Source organism: Oncorhynchus clarkii, chromosome 8 (assembly GCF_045791955.1).
Source record: "Oncorhynchus clarkii lewisi isolate Uvic-CL-2024 chromosome 8, UVic_Ocla_1.0, whole genome shotgun sequence".
Lineage (NCBI taxonomy): Eukaryota > Metazoa > Chordata > Actinopteri > Salmoniformes > Salmonidae > Oncorhynchus > Oncorhynchus clarkii.
The window spans coordinates 34,806,610-34,827,889 of record NC_092154.1 but is presented as its reverse complement, the minus strand read 5'-3'; the positions used below and the strand labels follow the sequence as shown (position 1 = coordinate 34,827,889).

Below are 21,280 nucleotides of genomic sequence, written 5' to 3'. Positions count from 1 at the left end.
GTCTTGATTTCCTTCAAACACATTCACAAAACCAAGCACTAGGTTTAGAACAGGGTTCTCCAACTCTGGTCCTGGAAATCTACTGGGTGTGCAAAAAAAGTAGTAAGTAGTTGCAAAGTAAAAATGGCTAAAGTTATCCGTGATGAGATTCGAACATGCAACCGTTGGTTTGCTAGATGTTTGAGTTAGCTTCCCTGTGTTGCTAAACATTTGAGTTGCCCACCCTCCCTCTCCACTTTCGTTTTTGCCTTAAGTAAACTTACGTCTTAAGCAGCCATACTGAACGTAACATATTATACTAATTTGAGTGTCCCCGGATTTTTGTTTACTATGTTACGTCTAGTCTATGAGACCAGCCTGGACATACAGTAGATAAAAAGCAAACAACGTTTATTCACCAAAGCAAGGAAATGGATTTGTATTGAATACATTAAAATAGACACATAGAATAAAAGACAAATGTATGGTTACAATACATAACAATATTGACCAGCACAAAAAAGTTAACATAAGTTCTTGAAATATTGGAGTAATCAGTACAAGTACTGAATATCATGACTACATTTAAATGCATTGCTGTATGAACATTAAACCTTGTTCATATTGTCATACCAAGAGCCATACATACAGTATCTTTCATGCATATTTGTATTGATATTACTCTGTTTTCAACAAATGACTTAACAATGTGCCAATTCCAGAGAGCCATTCTTCCCAAATGACTTTCATTTGCAGTGGTCAACAACCTTGCGTACCTTCAGAGGAATGTAAGAGCAATTCTAAACCCATGTCTCCATGTACAAAAACAGCTGTAAAATGTACAACGTGTAGGCTACATTTGACAAGTCAAGGAGTCGAGAAGACTTGTCATGAAAAACACAGAAATGTTGATAATAAAAAAAAAGTGTCCTTTCAATCCCCCAAAATGTCTGTTTTTTATTGGCATACTGTACCCCAAATTTTACCACGAGGCTTTCAAATTCAGATAAACATCTTTACTGTTTATCTGAATTGTATCTGTTTTTCAGATAAACATCATTACAAATTCAGATAAACCTATATTTTTTTAAATAAAAAAATCCAACTAGAATATACTTTACAATGCTGTGTTTTGTTCCTTTGCACGTTTTTGGGAGCTCTTTTGTGCTGTGTCCATCTCGAGGTTAAAAACTTCTGGTCTAAAACAAGAGGAGGCAGTGTTCCGGAAACAGTTTGGTCTGCATATGAAATGTCAGTAGTTCAAAATGTCTGCACCTGTGCCTCCTGTTACATCAATGCTCACAAGCCCGTTCACTCTATTTCAGACCCTATCCCAGAACTTCAATGACCTTCTCTAATTCATACTGGGACTAGGGTAAGGTGCTCCATCTTGTCTCAGTCTCAGAGCAGTTCATACAGTATAGTGAATCTATTCCCTGGCTTGGACAGTTTGGGGAGCCAGTGTCTGACTTCACCTAAAGCATTCTCTCCAACCAATAGTGTTACCAGTCTTACAGTATATTTTTGCTTGTCTTCCTCCTAGGGTTTCATAAGAGTCCCTAGACTGTAGCAGTAGGTGGGCTTCTGTATAAGTCCATATACTGCTGCAGCAGGCGACTGACTGTATGTCCTTACTGCTCCGATAGACTGTGCTGACTATGAGCGTATGGACAGCCAGTGTCTGAGCCCGTCCAGGAAGTGTCGTACTTGGACCACGTAAAAGTCCACGTTGTGAGAGAAGTCGGTGCAGATACTACTGTAGGTGTCCACTAGGGTGCAGTACAGAGCAGTCCCGCCCAGACTGATCACCACGGTTACTAAGCACAACAACAGCAGGATCAAACAAGAGTCTCCACCCACCTCCTCTGCACAGATAAAAAAAAAACACTTATTAATATGTTACTACTATCTTATTGTGTCTTTATTGAAGACACAGTATAAGAACTTATGTATAGAGTGTATGCGTGTGTGTGTGTGTGTGTGTGAGTGAGAGAGACAGAGAGAGAGGTGGTTAATCAGGCTGATCCATACCTGGTTCCATGCCATCCTCTGGCTCGCTGAAGCGCACCTTGCGTTTGGAGTTCTGTTTGGCTGCATCGGGACCCTCTGGGGGCAGGCCATCTAACGACGCCCTCCTCCTTTTCAGAATGGACACCAGGCCATCTGGTGAGGAGCTCTGCAGGGGAACAGAGTGATGTGGATAAGTGAGAATTAGAAACAGTGTGCAGTGAATAGCTTAAACATTTCTGTCTCTATACAGTACACTACTTTTGACCAGAGCCTTGTGTAATTAAAAACAAAAAAATATGTTGTTTTAAGTCAGAAGTAAGCATTGTTCTGAAGCCAAAAAAATAAAGGAAATTCACATGAGCACCACAATGCCTACTCCATCCATGCTCTACCAAGGTTTTCCAGCACACAGCTTTGACCTACTACAGTAGCTATGTTGGTCTATTGTACTTCAAACAATGTGTATGCAGGTTGCTTAGGATTCAAAACTTCTAAAATAGCGGAGGAGCTGGATGTTCCAGTGGAACCAGAAGATAAACAAGTGCATAGTGTGGCTCGGCGCTCCGTCAACCAGCTGGCATACACATTTCAGGGAATATTAAGCAGTGTGTCCTTGGGATGTACCATAGGGGTGGAGCACATCTGAAGGATGAGGGTTGGTCTCACCAGTCTCCACTGTACTCTTCTCCGTAGCAGCAAGACGGAGCAGGGTGCAATTGCGGCCCACAATTCGGGTTGTTCCTGCATGTGGGCATTCCTGCATCTGCAGGAAACTCTTTTTATACCTTTATTGGTACATTTTTAAGCTAGGACTCTGGTACACAGGTGGGACCGCTCCAGTACAGTAGGTGGCGGTAATGCATCATAACGTTGGATGCCATCTGCCGATAAACCCCACAGAAGAAGAGGCGGGGGCACCAGTAGGGTTGTCGCCCTGGAGAGCCCGGAGGGAGGCGCGCCCTTCTCAAATCGACGCAGTAAATCGCCCTGCTCTGTCATTTTGTTAACAAGGCAGCATGGTGCATCGTCCAGAAACATACAACATCTCTTTTCCATAAAAATAAATGTTTGAAATTCGAACTAGTTTTCATTGGGAAGGCAGATAAAAGCTTTTTTTTTTTTTAAGCAATCGCTTTTGCTTGGGAAAACACAGAATCCTAGAAATTACTACACATGCTTTAAATAGGTCACTTTTGTTTTTGAGCCAACTTCACCGTTTGCTTTGAACATGGCACTTGGCTCACGTCCAGCAGGCAGCCTGGTTCCAAATCGAATGCAATCAACTTTCAGCCAATGCAAAACACGCCTACATTGGCACCCAGCCGGGATTAATCAAACCCCCAGAGGGTGGTAGTTACTAGGATTGTGTTCTCAAGCGAAAGGGATTGCTTTTGATAATAATGCTTTATCTGCCTTCCCAATGAAAATGAGTTAGAACATTTTAACATTTATTTTATGGAAAATATTTGGATTTTGTTGCTGTGGTAACCCTTCAGATTCCATGGTGTTTACATTAACGCTTATGCTATGAACCCTGTCATGAACACATTATCTCGACACTATTTAAATAGACAGTCTGGTGATGAAAGGAAGCTTTTGTTGTTGTTCATTCACTCAGTAATGATTGAACACTTATTTATTTTGCTTGTTTAAAATAATTGTCTAAAAGAGTTGATGTGTGCAAATTCGGATATAGCTACAGTGCATTCGGGAAGTATTCAGACCCCTTGACGACTTTATCCACATATTGTTACATTACAGCCTTACTCTAAAATTGATTAAATACACTTTTTTTCCTCATCAGTCTACACACTATACCCCATAACGACAAATCAAAAACATGTTTTTCCAATGTCTAAAAAAAGCATTTTAAAAAGACCTTATTTACATAAGTATTCAGACCCTTTGCTATGAGACTCGAAATTGAGCTCGGGTGCATCCTGTTTCCATGATGATTTGGAAAGGCAAACACCTGTCTATATTTGGTCCCACAGTTGACAATGCATGTCAGAGCAAAAACCAAGCCATGGGGTCAAAGTGTCGAGGCCACTCCTCAGTAAAAGGCACAAGACAGCCCGCTTGGAGTTTGCCAAAGGGCACCGAAAGGACTCTCAGACCATGAGAAACAAGATTCTCTGGTCTGACGAAACCAAGATTGAACTCTTTGGCCTGAATGCCAAGCGTCACATCTGGAGGAAAGCTGGCACCATCCCTAATGTGAAGCATGGTGGTGGCAGCATCATGCTGTCGGGGTGTTTTTTCAGCGGCAGGGACTGGGAGACTAGTCAGGATTGAGGCAAAGATGAACGGAGCAAAGTACAGAGAGATCCTTGATGAAAACCTGCTCCAGAGCACTCAGGACTTCAGACTGGGGCGAAGGTTTTACGTCCCTAAGCACACAGCCAAGACAACGCAGGAGTGGCTTCGGGACAAGTCTCTGAATGTCCTTGAGTGGTCCAGCCAGAGCACGGACTTCAACCCGATCGAACATCTCTGAGAGACCTGAAAATAACTGTACAGCGACACTCCCCATCCAATCTGACAGAGCTTGAGAGGATCTGCAGAGAAGAATGGGAGAAACTCCCCAAATACAGGTGCCAAGCTTGTAGTGTCATTCCCAATAAGACTGAATTCCCAATAAGTCTGAATACTTATGCAAATGTCATATCTCCAGTGTTTTAAAAAAAATATATATATTTGCAAATATTTCTAAAAAACTGTTTTTGCTTTATCATTATATTGGGGTATTGTGTGTTTAGAATAAGGCTGTGACGTAACAAAATATGGAACATTTCAAGGGGACTGAATACTTTCCGTATGCACTGTTTATTGTCAATACTGTGTCGCTGACAATATACAGTGGGGCAAAAAAGTATTTAGTCAGCCACCAATTGTGCAAGTTGTCCCACTTAAAAAGATGAGGCCTGTAATTTTCATCATAGGTACACTTCAACTATGACAGACAAAATGAGGGAAAAAAATCCAGAAAATCCCAATGTAGGATTTTTAATGAATTTATTTGCAAATTATGGTGGAAAATAAGTATTTGGTCACCTACAAACAAGCAAGATTTCTGGCTCTCACAGACCTGTAACTTCTTCTTTAAGAGGCTCCTCTGTCCTCCACTCGTTACCTGTATTAATGGCACCTGTTTGAACTTGTTATCAGTATAAAAGACACCTGTCCACAACCTCAAACAGTCACACTCCAAACTCCACTATGGGCAAGACCAAAGAGCTGTCAAAGGACACCAGAAACAAAATTGTAGACCTGCACCAGGCTGGGAAGACTGAATCTGCATTAGGTAAGCAGCTTGGTTTGAAGAAATCAACTGTGGGAGCAATTATTAGGAAATGGAAGACATACAAGACCACTGATAATCTCCCTCAATCTGGGGCTCCACGCAAAAATCCCAGAACCACACGGGGGGACCTAGTGAATGACCTGAAGAGAGATGGGACCAAAGTAAGAAAGCCTACCATCAGTAGCACACTACGCTGCCAGGGACTCAAATCCTGCAGTGCCAGACAAGTCCCCCTGCTTAAGCCAGTACATGTCCAGGCCCGTCTGAAGTTTGCTAGAGAGCATTTGGATGTTCCAGAAGAAGTTTGGGAGAATGTCATATGGTCAGATGAAACCAAAATATAACTTTTTGGTAAAAACTCAATTCGTCGTGTTTGGAGGACAAAGAATGCTGAGTTGCATCCAAAGAACACCATACCTACTGTGAAGCATGGGGGTGGAAACATCATGCTTTTGGGGCTGTTTTTCTGCAAAGGGACCAGGACGACTGATCCGTGTAAATGAAAGAATGAATGGGGCCATGTATCGTGAGATTTTGAGTGAAAACCTCCTACCATCAGCAAGGGCATTGAAGATGAAACGTGGCTGAGTCTTTCAGCATAACAATGATCCCAAACACACCGCCCGGGCAACGAAGGACTGGCTTCGTAAGAAGAATTTCAAGGTCCTGGAGTGGCCTAGCCAGTCTCCAGATCTCAACCCCATAGAAAATCTTTGGAGGGAGTTGAAAGTCCGTATTGCCCAGCAACAGCCCCAAAACATCACTGCTCTAGAGGAGATCTGCATGGAGGAATGGGCCAAAATACCAGCAACAGTGTGTGAAAATCTTGTGAAGACTTACAGAAAACGTTTGACCTCTGTCATTGCCAACAAAGGGTATATAACAAAGTACTGAGAAACTTTTGTTATTGACCAAATACTCATTTTCCACCATAATTTGCAAATAAATTCATAAAATATCCTACAATGTGATTTTCTGGATTTTTTCCCCTCATTTTGTCTGTCATAGTTTAAGTGTACATATGATGAAAATTACAGGCCTCTCTCATCTTTTTACAGTGCCTTGCGAAAGTATTCGGCCCCCTTGAACTTTGCGACCTTTTGCCACATTTCAGGCTTCAAACATAAAGATATAAAACTGTATTTTTTTGTGAAGATTCAACAACAAGTGGGACACAATCATGAAGTGGAACGACATTTATTGGATATTTCAAACTTTTTTAACAAATCAAAAACTGAAAAATTGGGCGTGCATAATTATTCAGCCCCTTTACTTTCAGTGCAGCAAACTCTCTCCAGAAGTTCAGTGAGGATCTCTGAATGATCCAATGTTGACCTAAATGACTAATGATGATAAATACAATCCACCTGTGTGTAATCAAGTCTCCTTATAAATGCACCTGCACTGTGATAGTCTCAGATGTCCGTTAAAAGCGCAGAGAGCATCATGAAGAACAAGGAACACACCAGGCAGGTCCGAGATACTGTTGTGAAGAAGTTTAAAGCCGGATTTGGATACAAAAAGATTTCCCAAGCTTTAAACATCCCAAGGAGCACTGTGCAAGCGATAATATTGAAATGGAAGGAGTATCAGACCACTGCAAATCTACCAAGACATGGCCGTCCCTCTAAACTTTCAGCTCATACAAGGAGAAGACTGATCAGAGATGCAGCCAAGAGGCCCATGATCACTCTGGATGAACTGCAGAGATCTACAGCTGAGGTGGGAGACTCTGTCCATAGGACAACAATCAGTCGTATATTGCACAAATCTGGCCTTTATGGAAGAGTGGCAAGAAGAAAGCCATTTCTTAAAGATATCCATAAAAAGTGTTGTTTAAAGTGTGCCACAAGCCACCTGGGAGACACACCAAACATGTGGAAGAAGGTGCTCTGGTCAGATGAAACCAAAATTGAACTTTTTGGCAACAATGCAAAACGTTATGTTTGGCGTAAAAGCAACACAGCTGAACACACCATCCCCACTGTCAAACATGGTGGTGGCAGCATCATGGTTTGGGCCTGCTTTTCTTCAGCAGGGACAGGGAAGATGGTTAAAACTGATGGGAAGATGGATGGAGCCAAATACAGGACCATTCTGGAAGAAAACCTGATGGAGTCTGCAAAAGACCTGAGACTGGGACGGAGATTTGTCTTCCAACAAGACAATGATCCAAAACATAAAGCAAAATCTACAATGGAATGGGTCAAAAATAAACATATCCAGGTGTTAGAATGGCCAAGTCAAAGTCCAGACCTGAATCCAATCGAGAATCTGTGGAAAGAACTGAAAACTGCTGTTCACAAATGCTCTCCATCCAACCTCACTGAGCTCGAGCTGTTTTGCAAGGAGGAATGGGAAAAATGTCAGTCTCTCGATGTGCAAAACTGATAGAGACATACCCCAAGCGACTTACAGCTGTAATCGCAGCAAAAGGTGGCGCTACAAAGTATTAACTTAAGGGGGCTGAATCATTTTGCACGCCCAATTTTTCAGTTTTGGATTTGTTAAAAAAGTTTGAAATATCCAATAAATGTCGTTCCACTTCATGATTGTGTCCCACTTGTTGTTGATTCTTCACAAAAAAAATGCAGTTTTATATCTTTATGCTTGAAGCCTGAAATGTGGCAAAAGGTCGCAAAGTTCAAGGGGGCCGAATACTTTCGCAAGGCACTGTAAGTGGGGGAACTTGCACAATTGGTGGCTGACAATCCTTTTTTGCCCCACTGTACATTGAATGCATGATCCATCCATACAGCTAATATTACAGTTACAGCCTTGTTGGCTTGTAGCTAGCTAACGTTACTGGCAAACTTTAGTTGGCTAGCTAACTGGTAATTATGCAGTCAGTGATGTTCGCCATCTTATTCGTGCTTATTTCACACAAGTGTCAAAGGCCAACAGTTTACACAGATGACTTCAGCCATGTGAAAAACCTTCCAAAGCAAAATATAGCTTCCTTTGCTTGTAGCTTGCCTCTCATCCAACTGGTGACATTGTGTCATATTGGCTTAGATATGACGGTAGGGAGATTTGAATTTAACATTGAGCGTCAACCAGTGCATATACTATTGTGGGGGCCATCGGCCCCAAAATAATGCACCGTATAGGCAATAGGGAGCCATTTTAGACACCCTTAGAATGTATCTAGAGGTGAAACAAGTGCATGTTTGCACAACAAACTGCAATGATGTACAGCTCAGCGGAGTCATACACTATTGCACTGAAATTAGGTCATTGATAACACTGGCAGTGTCATCCACGTCTATAATATATAGGTAGGTCAGTTATATGGGGTCAATATGCGGAGATCAATAACAACACAGGAGAATGCCTCAGGCAACAGATCTATTGTCAACCCAAGAGTGCTAGTATATCATATTAGGTTGTCTCTAGTGTCTAGTCTGACTTGTGGTTTCAGCAGTCACTACTAGACAAAACTGGGTTCAAATACTAGCCAGGCATGCTCAAGAAGGACCATAATTGCTCAACAAAGCCCTCCTAAACGTCATTGTCTGAACCATGTCTGACCTATTTTTCAGGATTTGTATGTGAACTACTTGTTCCAAATCTGTTGTGGCTCTTTAGTGACATCATAGCCTCTGTGTCCTGTCCTCAAACCTTCCACCCATGGCCACATCCCCGTAGTGTGGCTCAGCACATGGAATTAAGTATCGAGCTCACGGGCAATTCGCTAGTTACAGACCCAGCTCCTTTGCCAAGACATTTCTGTGCTCCCTTGAGCCTGTCCAAGGCTATCTCATTCCAAAATGTGTGTCCTCTACCAAACAAGACAGAGGGAAAGACAGCGATAGAGAGATCTAGACACACAAGAAGAGAAACAGAGAGAGAGAGAGAAAGAGAGACAAAAATGACAGAGAAAAGAGAGAAACATGAGGCTGTTTAAGCCTCAGTCACATTGTATTCTCACCTCCTCCACATGAGAGAGTTTGACCAGGTCTTTGGCTGAGGCTTGGGGAACCCCTGCTGGCCACTCCACCACCTGCACCTCCTCTTCTGGACTCTCCTCAAACACCTCCTCTTCATCCACCTCCTGCCCTTCCGCCTCCATCTCGTCCACTCCTCCCTCCACCACTCCTCCCTCCTCCTCCTCAGCCATGGCAGAGTCAGCTCCTGTTGACGTGGTCTGCTCAAAATCCTCCTCACCCTGTCTTACAGGGTTGCTGCCTCTGACTGCAGAGACAAGAGAAGTGTTGCTTACAATACTAGGCCTACTACTAATCACCTGGCTTCAGCATATAGAGCCCATAAGCGAGCCCATAAGCACTTATTATAGATACTGACACAATCACACTGTGGGAGCAGTATGGGAGCATCATCTGGTATCAGATTCCATATTATGAGCCCTTATAGATTAGAACCCGATCTACACTCTGGGGATTTCCAGTGAACAAAGAGGATGATATCATTTCCCTCCTATACACATCTCTAGGCTAAGTGGTCATTCTATAATATTGATTTAGGGATTCATCTGATGGTGGGGTTTTTTGTTTACCTTTTCCATGGTGGGATGGTGATTCTCTCTCATTCCTCTCACATTGCTCCTTGGTGTTGTGGTTGTCTTTCAACACTGTGTCTGCCATGCTCTAGGAAAAAAACAAACAGCTTTGTCATAAATGTTGCGTGTCACAAACACACTAATCTTCTCTTAAAGTATGGACTAAGAAACGTCATCAAAAGGAGGGTGTGTAGTGCATTTTCTTACCTTTCCCGCACTAAGCATTGGCCTATTACGGAGAGACCGAGAGAAAGACAGACCGAGAGAGGGAGAGGAAGAGAGAGCAATAGCAATAAATAGAGCGAGAGAGAGAGAAGAGGTCTGACTGGGTAAGCTGATGTTTAGAAGCCACTTGATTTAATTAATGTAAAGCTAGAATGACCGGAGGCCACTACAGTGACTGAGCATCTGGTATCCAGCTGAATCAATCTCCATCAAACCGCCACAAGCTACTAACATACCAAGAGGCATGGGTGGGGTTCTGTGACTTGCATGAAAACATATCTGAGTCTAGCTTAGTAGAGTAAGTAAAGAGAAATATTTGAAAATCAAAGGAGTGTTATTTAATTAAGGGGTGGTTCATGTCTAGACAAGAACCACTAGCGTGCGATGGTATGTTCAAAGTTCAAACAGGGTATAATCTGACATATCAACCAAATGACTAGCTAATAAACCGTTCATTATAAAGCATTCATGATTGAAAATATGCATTTAAATGAAGACCGTGTTTACTGATCCCCCTCTGGAGTGGTAATATTGTGGGTGGTGACAGAATGTGACAAACTAAACTATCTACACATGCTTTGCTTTCCCTTCTACTGCAGCAAGCAGTACTGCTACAAGTTATTGTCTAAGTCAATGTTTTGTGCATGTCGTCTCAGTTATAGTTATAGTATAAAATTGTGCTAGATCAGCACCCATGTTATGGTCCACCAGTATCTATCTCACCTCTGGTGCGTCCTGCAGATCTGGCTCAGTATTTCTATGTGTTCCTGTCCAATGCTGTTGGTTTCACCTGGTGAGGTGCTCTCCGCTGCTCTGTTACACTTTCTACACTGGCTCTCTGGAAGCACACAGAAAACACACACACACGCACAGAGTGGAATTCAAAGAATAACAGAGTTATATTTTGTCAGTCGTGTTCAGGTGAGTCTACGGTAGTGACAGAGCAGTTGTGTAGAGAAGAGTGCAGTACCCCAGTCTTCCTGCAGGGCAGTGAGGTTAGACAGGAGGCGCTCATGATATAGCCTCTCCAGCTGCAGGAACTGCACTGCCCACTGATCTTATAACCATCAGCAGTTAAGGAAAGAGGACACTGCAAGAGCCCATAACACCTATCCCTGAAGCTGTCAACTCTGGGATTCAAAAGACAGGATCATACTAACAAACGTCAGACAAATATATACAGCATCTGATGTTGAGCTGGTGCTTGTGTGCGAAAACCAAGAATTCAGAAAATGTATGACGCTATAAATAAATCTTGGAATTTTAAAGCTATTCCAGAGTATGTTCTCCTGCAGTTGACTCTGTGTGTGTGTGTGTGTGTGTGTTATTACTTTCTTAGGCAAAACCTCTCGTGTAAGAGATTCTTATCTCAATGGGAATTAATTGGATTACTACCAGTAGAACATATTTCCCTCATCAACAACCCCCAACTTCCACACCCAGTATTTACCAAAATCAAGGGAAATCCTGCAGGGAAATCAACCAATGAACCAACAGAACAAGCCAAATAGTAACTCAATTTTAACCCGCCTATAGAAACTAAAAGTTAATATTCCGTTCTGCCCAGCACACATGGAAACACTTACCCCACCACTGCAGAAATATCATGTCCCTTTACTTTTTCAAATGAAACAAGAGTGTCATCCTAAATCAGTCATCAAAGTCCCTGAAGCGTCAAAATAAAAAACACTGCTATTTAACTGCTGTTCAGATCTGACGGAGTGGAAATAAATATTGGCAATAAGCAATGGCAAGGATACATTCCTCTTCCAGGGAGTAGGCCTCCGCTATCTGTTAAGAAAGAGAAAGAGTGAGAGAAAAAAAATCATTACACACTGACCTTCTTATTCTGTCACTTAGCTCACTTGCTCAGAATCAGACTTCAGTACAGTATGTCAGGTCCTCTATTTAACCTACCTGAAAATAAATCAACTTGAAAGATTCATTTAAAGTAATCAATGTAATTGAACTAGAAAGGTTTTATCCTAAAGAAAACTATTATTTTACTGTTGGCTATTGCATGGAAGGAAAATGTTCACCCCCGCGACAATTCAGTTTAGAACTAAGTGAAACCAATAAAGCCTTCTACATCCTTCAGCTGTTCAACTGAACTGTCAGACTAGATATCCTCCTGCTTGGTAATGAACTGATCTTAACAGCTATTAACGGCTACCGAAAACTAAAACAGTGCGACTTCCAACACATCTTGTATCTAAGCCAAGTCACTCGATGAACTTGAATATGGCTCAAGTTTTAACTTCAAGGATGAAACAATGCCATGAGTTAACCTTAGACCACTTTCATGTTGCTCTGAAAGACTATATGAAGTCACTGTAGAGAAGGGATGGGCAACTTTGATTGGGGTCGGGTCCCCCCAAAAAACAGGGCTGCAGTGGCTCGCGGGTCTGTGTACCCACCATACCCATCCACACATGCAGTCAAAGCTGGCCCTAGCCTTTTGGGGGCCCTAGGTTACATTTTGTTGCGGGCAAAACATTTTACCTCTTGACAGCGGTGAGAAAAAAGTAAGTTTAACTTTTTTTCCCCCTGCAACTCCACACATTTTGCCATGGGGTGTAGAGAAAAGGTTGTACCTCCAAAGCTAGTTTGCTTGAATTCCACAAATTTGCCATGAGCCGGAGAGAAGAAGATCTTACCATAAATTTCATGCAATTCTACTCATTTTGCCATGGAGCATAGAGAAAATGTTTGTTTTAAAGTACATTTCCTGCAATTCTACACATTTTGCCATAGGGTGGAGAGAAAATGCTTGCTGCTTTTTTCAATATTATATCTGAGTGAGAGTGACTAACAAAATCAATAGGGGCCCCTCGTCGGTTTAGATAGATTGGTAAGTTATTCTAGCCAGCTAAAACATTATAGCTGACATGGGCTCCTTGAGTGACTCAGTGAATGACATAACAAGTGATAAACTGCTGATGCACGAATTTCTAAATTGCACCTTGCGTATTGTACTATTCTAACTCTCAACAGTAAGTTGATACCGCGACTGAGTTCCAATTTTTGGGGGGAAATTGATTTGCGGGCCTACGAAAGGGGGTTTGAGTTATGTAAGGTAGGTTTTAAAGTGCTGAGATAATGCAATACCATCGCTATTACATTTCCATTAATTAAATAGTTTCACAAGCAGATATTCTCAGTTTTAAATCCAAGAGAGAGAGAGCACAGATACTGTATATCAAAGCCTAAAATCACATTATACAGACAGACATACCAGGAGAAACATTTGACCTTGGACAATGACCTTTAAGGCATAATGTCTTAATGCAAGAACGTATACGTGGTCCCTTGTGGCTCAGTTGGTGAAGCATGGTGCTTGCAAGGCCAGGGTTTTGGGTTAGATTCCCACGGGGGACCACTTTTAAAAAGTATGAAAATGTATGCACTCACTGCTGTAAGTCACTCTGGATAAGAGTGTCTGCTAAATGCCTAAAATATAAATGTAAAATGTTATAGCCTAGATTAGCGTATTACCCTGAGCTTTTCATGTTTATATGCACTGTTAAGGGCCTGTTAGTTGTTTAGCACCCCCTAGTGACAGATTAAGTGCAGCAGTATATAATTGACCTGTTTGTCATGTGACAGGAAGCAGTTTCAGAAGGGAAGCAACGTGTATGACGTGAAAGTGTGACAGAGTAGTTACAATCTTCAACATCCTTTGTATTAGCTTTGTAAGGCGCAGTGTCTGTAAGTACATTGTTTATTAACACAAGATAAAATGTTTATCACATGTAATGTTCATATTTCTGTAAAAGGTTAAGAATTGAGTTAGCTACTTTTCATTAGCTTCAGTACTATTTCTCGAAAGGGACACCTAGCTTAGCAATATCAAGCATACAGTTTCATTATAGTAACTTGATTTTATATTTTACTTATTCCTTATTTTGCACATTTAGTACAGTTATTGTGTAAAACATGTACTTTTGTGTTTGTTGCAGTTTCACACTGATTAAAGTAAACTTCCAAAACGGCACCCTGCTTCTCATGGAGTTATTTGTTTAGCTAACTGGATAGCAGGATAAGGGCTACTGTACATTTAGGAAGTCCAGTATGTTCACACATGACTGTGTATTGTTAATTTTGAACCTCACTCCCCTGTCCGTGTGTAGAATAAATGAATGAATTAGTAAATTAATTAATGAAATAGTAGTCTGGAAGGATAGAATGACAAAAGATGGGACTCGGGTGTAATGTGGCGAATAACGAGCTGTTTTACCTCAGATTCACTTCTACCATGACGCACAACAGAACGCAAAAAACTGTCAGACAACTCTTCCTGTCCCTTTCTCAACTCTCTGTAGACTCCACAGTGTAGAGTGAACACAAACCAAAGAGGCAGACTGAATCTCTTCAAATGTCAATGCCTGTTTACCAGGATTTTATGTTTTTTTGTTGTACAGCTCTAATTCTCCATGTATGGGCGGGCATCTATTTTGTCCACATAACTGAAATGCAATCTCGTGGCGTACTTCTTGGCCAGTTATTCTTTCAATGCTCCACTGATTGTACCAGTTTGATCACAGAGCAACCCTTTCTTCTGTATCAGTGTATCAGACCCGTCCCAAAGGGCACCCAATTCCCTGCCTATTTAGAGCACTACTGTTGACCAGGGCCCAAAAGTAGTGCAATATGTAGGGAATAGGGTGCCATTTGGGACGCAACCTCAGTGTATCAGTGGGGCCTGTCTTTTTCTCGGGGAGTGTAAATCATAGCTGGCTCTTTGTTCCATGATGACCAGAACTGGCAAAGATAAAACAACAACTGCAAGGCTATTACTGTACATTGAGGGCCAAAGCAAGTGTTCTTCCTGAATAGGATTGTAACAAGTGTATAGAGTACAGTACATGATCATTGTAATCATGGTTACATCTTAAAGCTTGATTTACTCTCCCTACAAATGAAAAGAAGACAAGGGAAAAGCAAGATGTTTCAGTGGCAAAACACATGTGACAGATGAGGATGAGATTTACTGTGCAAAACACAGTACAACCCACAGGACCAAACCACAGAGGAAAAGAACACAGAGGATTTGTGCTGGTGACGGGGAAAACACACACCTGGTGTAGAGTCTGTGGCAGCAGTGTGTGGTCACTGTGTTCTCCCAAAGACTGTAGTGAGGCTAGCAGGTCAGGGCTGGGGCCTGGCGGGGCACTTCCTGAAAAACACAATGTCAAGTGTAATTGACAGTTGATGAATAGGCATGTTTGATTTGACATTTTAAGGTTACTCTTAAAGGTGGCAGCCATAGAGAGTGCTTGTCTTTTGAAACAGCTTGAGGTAGGTGACATATGCAAATCTACACAGTAAATATGTATAATGTACACTAGTGATACACGGGTTGACTCGTAACCCGCAGTCCCGGCGGATAGCGGGTTTAGGGTCATTAAATAGTGTGTAGCTGGAGGGAGGGAGGGTGGGTGGCCTGCAGGTTGAATAAAGAGAAAAAATAACTTTAAAAAATCCATAAATGTATAATTATTGTGCAATTTATATCTATAGACTACACTGAGGGTTCTCTTTCATTATTTTAGGCTATCTGGTATTAGTGTAAAAGCCTCAACTTTAGGGCTTAACCGTAGCCTACGCGCCAAATAGTTTACACAACCAATCGCCAAATAATGCTTTTGAGAGCGGGCAGAAAAAGTTCACGTCAATCCACCAAGGCAAAAAAAGACGGTGTCAAAGTTTTATTTAACAAGACAAAAGCTGTGAAATGATAGTTGAAAAGAAAGAGAAGGAAGGGCCATAAAAGCAATGTTTGAAAAATATTTGGTGAAGTGGGAAAAGAGAATGATAGGAGTGCCCGCTGTGTTGTGTGTGTTGATTGCGAGACGCTTTACAAACTCGACAGTCACAGAAAGGGACATCAAATAGGCATGTCAAGGAAACTAGCCAACTGTTTAGATGGTTAAATGGAAACTGATATCTGGACACTGGCTGTAGGTCTATAACCTCTCATATAGCCTTCCTAATAAATCCTGCAGAATTAAGCATTTATGCAGTAAAAGTATATGCCAACATTTGGTAAGTTCTGGATTTAGGAACAGGAGTGGAGAAATATGATTTATTTACTTCTGCATCTTGAGCGAATGCAATGCCAAGTTAGATACCATATAGAGGTTCTGTCGTCATTATAAAAGCTGATAATATTTCAAGCACTTTCGAAGCCGAAGTGAAATATTTTCAGAACTGAAATTTTATCAGAAACACATTGGGTCGTTTTCATAGCTTTCGTTTTCCTTACAACAGGTCAAACTGATGTCTTTTGGACAGAAAACCTTTCCCATTACTTTTTTTTGCGTTCTTGTATTTTCTCCCCAGTCCCTAAAAGTTGAGCAAGAATATATGTTGTATTTTAGGGCAACATATAATGACATACAAAAAGCTACATGTATCTAATTATAGACAAGTTGACTAACAAATAGCCAACCAAAATGTCGGAAATTATCATCAGAAACGTATCTAAATCAGGCAACAAAAAAATCATGCACCCCCCTTTCAAAAAATAATTCTGCTGTCTTTGACTGTAGCCTAACGCATTTTCTATATTTGCGGGTTAGGGTTGGGTGCATACCTCCTATTTTCACTTTATCACATATAGTCCGGCGGTTGAAAAAGGGTTATTAGCAATTGCAGGCAGGTGCGCGAGAAAAAAAACTGCTGACCCGGGCACCGCTAATGTACACTTAAACTACTGTATGAGATCTGTACTGTGTGATGAGTGCTGTAGGCACCTGAGGCAGTCTCCATGTTGTTTGCCTCCTCTCTCTGAGTCTTCTCAGTGTCTGGGTCTCTGGGGGGGCTGGTGCTCTTGTTGCCCATCCTCTCCCTCACAATGTTGTTCTCCACCAACTCACTGGTTCCCAAGAGGTGGGTCGGGCCCACAGGAGGGAGGTGGCTGGCTGCCACCTACTAGGACTGGATTCTGTCTAGAAACATGGATTTGGTTTAGGCTACTCTATGGGTCACAGAAAACTCAAAAAAATATTTAGGTTAGCGTCCAGCTTGTTGGAGTTGGAAGAGTATAAGTAGAAGGTTGTGTCATCAGTGTAGATATACAGTCTATTATTCCACCTCAATCTCCTTGTTTTTATGGTCTCCCTGTGTTCTGGCCTCCTTGTTTGGAGTTGTTTGGGGCTCTCCCTGGTCCTTGAAATCCCTCTAGCAGGTCACCACGAAGCTTTTTCCTCTCCTCTTCAATACCCTGTTGGATTTAAACAGATTTGATAGTGTTAGCATCAGCGTGTCATTCTCAGCTTTGAGTTAGTGAGGAAACTGAATGTGCAGAAGAGTGGGAGTGAAATGCTAGTTATTTTTGCTGAGTTAATCTTTTCAGAGAGAACTCTTTGTGTTACAACCAGGACTTGCCTTCAGGCACAGAGAAGCTGTTACATCAGCCAGGCTGATTTTGAGAAACTTAAAATAACATATTTGTCTATTAGAAACCATAATGGCCATGTTACATCATCAACACATGGGGCTGCACACAGCGAGAGAGAAAGAGATGTACAGTGCATTCGGGAAGTATTCAGACCACTTTCCTTTTTCCTCATTTTGTTACGTTACAGCCTTATTCTTAAACTGTTTTTTTTTTATCCTCATCAATCTACACACAATGATTAAGCGAAAACAGTATTTTTTTTTTTTTTTGCAAAAATCTGAAATAGCTTTTTGAGCCGCTTTGCTATGAGACTCAAAATTGAGCTCAGGTGCATCCTGTTTTCATCGATAATCATTGAGATGTTTCTACAACTTGATTAGAGTCCACCTCTGGTCAATTTGGAAAGGTCCAACAGTGCATGTCAGAGCAAAAACCAAGCCATGGGGTTGAAGGAATTGTCTATAGAGCTCCGAGACAGGATTGTGTCGAGGCACAGATCTGGGGAGGGTACCAAAAAATGTCTGCAGCATTGAAGGTCCCCAAGAACAGTGGCCTTCCTAGGGCTGGCTGCCCGGCCAAACTGAGCAATTGGGAAAGAAGGGCCTTGGTCAGGGAGTTGACCAAGAACCCAGTAGTCACTCTGACAGAGCTTCAGAGATCCTCTGTGGAGATGGGAGAACATTCCAGAAGGACAACCATCTCTGCGGCACTCCACCAATCAGTCCTTTATGGTAGAGTGGCCAGACAGAAGCCACTCCTCAGTAAAAGGCACATGACAGCATGCTTGGAGTTTTCTTAAAGGTACCTAAAGGACTCTCAGACCATAAGAAACAAGATTCTTTAGTCTGATGAAGCCAAGATTAAACTCTTTGGCCTGAATGCCAAGCGTTACGTCTGGAGGAAACCTGGCACCATCCCTTCGGTGAAGCATGGTGGTGGCAGCATCATGCTGTGGGGATGTTTTTCAGTGGCAGGGACTGGGAGCCTAGTCAGTATCAAGGGAAAGATGAACGACGCAAAAGTACAGCGAGATCCTTGATCAAAACCTGCTCCAGAGCGCTCAGGACCTCAGACTGGGGCGAAGGTTCACCTTCCAACAGGACAATGACCCTAAGTACACAGCCAAGACAATGGAGGAATGGCTTCAGGATAAGTCTATGAATGTCCTTGAGTGGCCCAGCCAGAGCCCGGACTTGAACCCAATCTAACATCTCTGGAGAGACCTGAAAATAGCTGTGCAGTGACGCTCCCCATCCAACCTGACAGAGCTTAAGAGGATTTGCAGAGAAGAATGAGAGAAACTCCCCAAATACAGCTGTGCCAAGCTTGTAGCGTCATACCCAAGAAAACTCGAGGCTGTAATCGCTGCCAAAGGTGCTTCAATAAAGTACTGAGTAAAGGGTCTGAATACTTATGTAAATATTTAAATATTATGTAAATATATTTTACAGAAAAAACTGTTTTTGCTTTGTCATTATGGTGTATTGTGTGTAGATTGTTGAGGGAGGAAAAAACAATTTAATACATTTTAGAGTAAGGCTGTAACGAAACAAAATGTGGAAAAAGTAAAGGGATCTGAATATTTTCCAAATGCACTGTCTATATGCCAAATTCCATAGTAATTTATGGGCAATTCCACAGTAACAGAATGAGGCCAGAAGCCATTGATTGCAAAGTTAAACAAATCATACAACTCTATGCACAAGGACTACTTTTAACAATTTCCACAGAACATTTGACAAAAACACATTTGCTCAAAGAACAGTGCAGTAATGTTTGGTATCAGAATGATGGTCAAATCTCCCTCCCTTTTTTATGTGACCACATTTTCCAAAAACTCTTATACATCTACTCTGAATTATGATTCAAAGATGTCTGCAGAAAGAATGGGGTGTCAGCTATGATATTACTCCTTGAGTTTGAAAAAAAATCTATTTTGGTTATTTAACGACAGTAATCGAAGTGGATTAACACCCAGTAGAATGATGGTAACAGAATGACATCATGGGTCCCTATTCTGTACTATACAGAAATGCATAATTATGTCATTCTGTTCATGTGATGTATAGGTAAAAAATAGGTAGAAAAATGTAATATCCTCCTTTGCATGTTTGGGTATTATTCTAAACACGGGTTATTATTCTAATATACCTAGCCTACATTTAAGCATAAATGAATGACCAGAGAGTATGGATGGAATGCACAGAGTGGGAGTTCGGAACATGACAAGAGGTGCCATGTTCACAGTCATGTGGATGTGAGGTGGTTTAGAACATAGAACTAGAAAGAGGAGTGTGACTCATATGCATCGTGTCTAATGTGTAGTACGCCACTCTTACATAGATTGAAGGTGACAAAATTCACAGATTTTGAATAACCATCCATGTTTGCATCATCCAACCAGTAACCGATAAACTATAGTTATACACTGGTAGCAGAATTAACCTCCAAAAAACATACCCCCAGGACACTTCAAAGGGTGTCTGTCTGTCTTTTGGGTTTTGAAGACCCTCAGTCGAGCACCTGGTTCCCTTTTTGTTCAAACTGGGCTGAAGCGCGTTCAGGTACAATTTCTTACCAGAATAATTAACCTTTTTAGTATAGAGTAGTATGTTTGGTTTTATACGCATACTTTGATCTCTTTCGTATGGCCATGTGTATTTTTATTTGATAAACGTTTACATCTCATTGCATTTACTTATGTTGCGAACCAATAGTGAAGAATTTATGCTGCAGCTGATGCTCCCTACTGTGCCTATCCAGTCAGTGGCACTCAAGTGAGTCCAAGCCAAAACAAACATTTCATGTTGATTCAATTCATTGGAATACTGTAGCACATTATCAACGCAGTTTACACAGTAATAAACCGGCTACATGCGCTACAATGTTGCAATTCACAGTATACATTTTCTTACGCCAATTTCATGTTTATTATTCAACAATGAAGAGCAACTATTTCATCCTTTTCTATTGAATAAACGAAGCGAAATCAAGAAGCCATTCATGCGATATTTAGGCTATAGCTATATACGCAACAATTCTGTCATTATAATCATATTCGAAGACGGTAACCGTAAGTAAAAACGGCGGTACCCATCATCACGCGGATGTAACCATACTCACACATGCAAGATACTGTCCCGCTGTAAAGCAAAGAAAGGTTCGTGGTTGACAATCAGCTGAACGGACATCCAGCTCAATCCATATCCCTTTTATTCTGAACACGATGTTCTAAAATGCACTTGATATACAACCTTGAGTGTCACCATCTCTGCGGATCCATGGTTGTTTATGATCTAATCCGGGCATTTTCTGCCTTCGTCCGAAACTCATTGCGAAATATATCATTTTATTGTACAACAGAGGCAAGGGGGCCATCTTCTGGCAGCTGGTTGATGTCTCAACTTCCACACAGAGGTGGACTGTAATTTACAGGGCTGGCACGTCAGTGTTTACATTTGGTTAAAATTGTTTCTCGATTTCGTTTAATAGCATCCCACTGGGCACAGACGTCAGTTTAACGTCTAGTTGTAATTTATAATTGGTATATTTGTCAACTAGCGTGAATTCAACGTGAAATCAACAAAAACATGTCACCATGTCATTGGATTTGGGTAAAAAGTTGGGTGAAAAAAATACAAAATTCCCTTACTTTGATGACTTTTTCAAATCCAATCAGTTTTCCATTGTTTATTCAAAGTCATCACATTGACTATTGTTTTTTTTAACCAGTTTTTGCCCAGTGAGATATGTCTCTCTGGTTGTTGGAGCTATTTGTTGTATGGGGAATATGGGCTGCATCAAGGTGTATTTGTTCCTGTCGATGAATGTTCCATTCTCA

The 21,280-nt window shown here is 41.5% G+C and overlaps 1 protein-coding gene across 4 annotated transcripts; it reads right to left on the bottom strand.

The window, feature by feature from the left end:
• Nucleotides 1–373: 373 nt before the first annotated feature.
• LOC139415332 (consortin-like) lies at nucleotides 374–20,780 on the bottom strand. 4 transcript variants are annotated; one of them, XM_071163396.1, is made up of 12 exons: nucleotides 20,563–20,780; nucleotides 17,133–17,262; nucleotides 16,793–16,987; nucleotides 15,116–15,213; nucleotides 11,798–11,828; nucleotides 11,008–11,094; nucleotides 10,761–10,875; nucleotides 10,020–10,041; nucleotides 9,810–9,900; nucleotides 9,225–9,487; nucleotides 2,011–2,155; nucleotides 374–1,844 (listed from the first exon to the last, which is right to left on the bottom strand). In XM_071163396.1, exons 3-12 carry the CDS (start codon nucleotides 16,878–16,880, stop codon nucleotides 1,636–1,638), a joined length of 1,149 nt encoding a protein of 382 aa, XP_071019497.1. In that variant the 5' UTR covers nucleotides 16,881–16,987; nucleotides 17,133–17,262; nucleotides 20,563–20,780; the 3' UTR covers nucleotides 374–1,635. The 4 variants fall into 4 exon arrangements, with proteins under 4 accessions (XP_071019497.1, XP_071019498.1, XP_071019496.1 ...); XM_071163397.1 differs by having other exon boundaries at nucleotides 16,793–16,983; XM_071163395.1 differs by having other exon boundaries at nucleotides 16,793–17,262.
• Nucleotides 20,781–21,280: the final 500 nt, after the last annotated feature.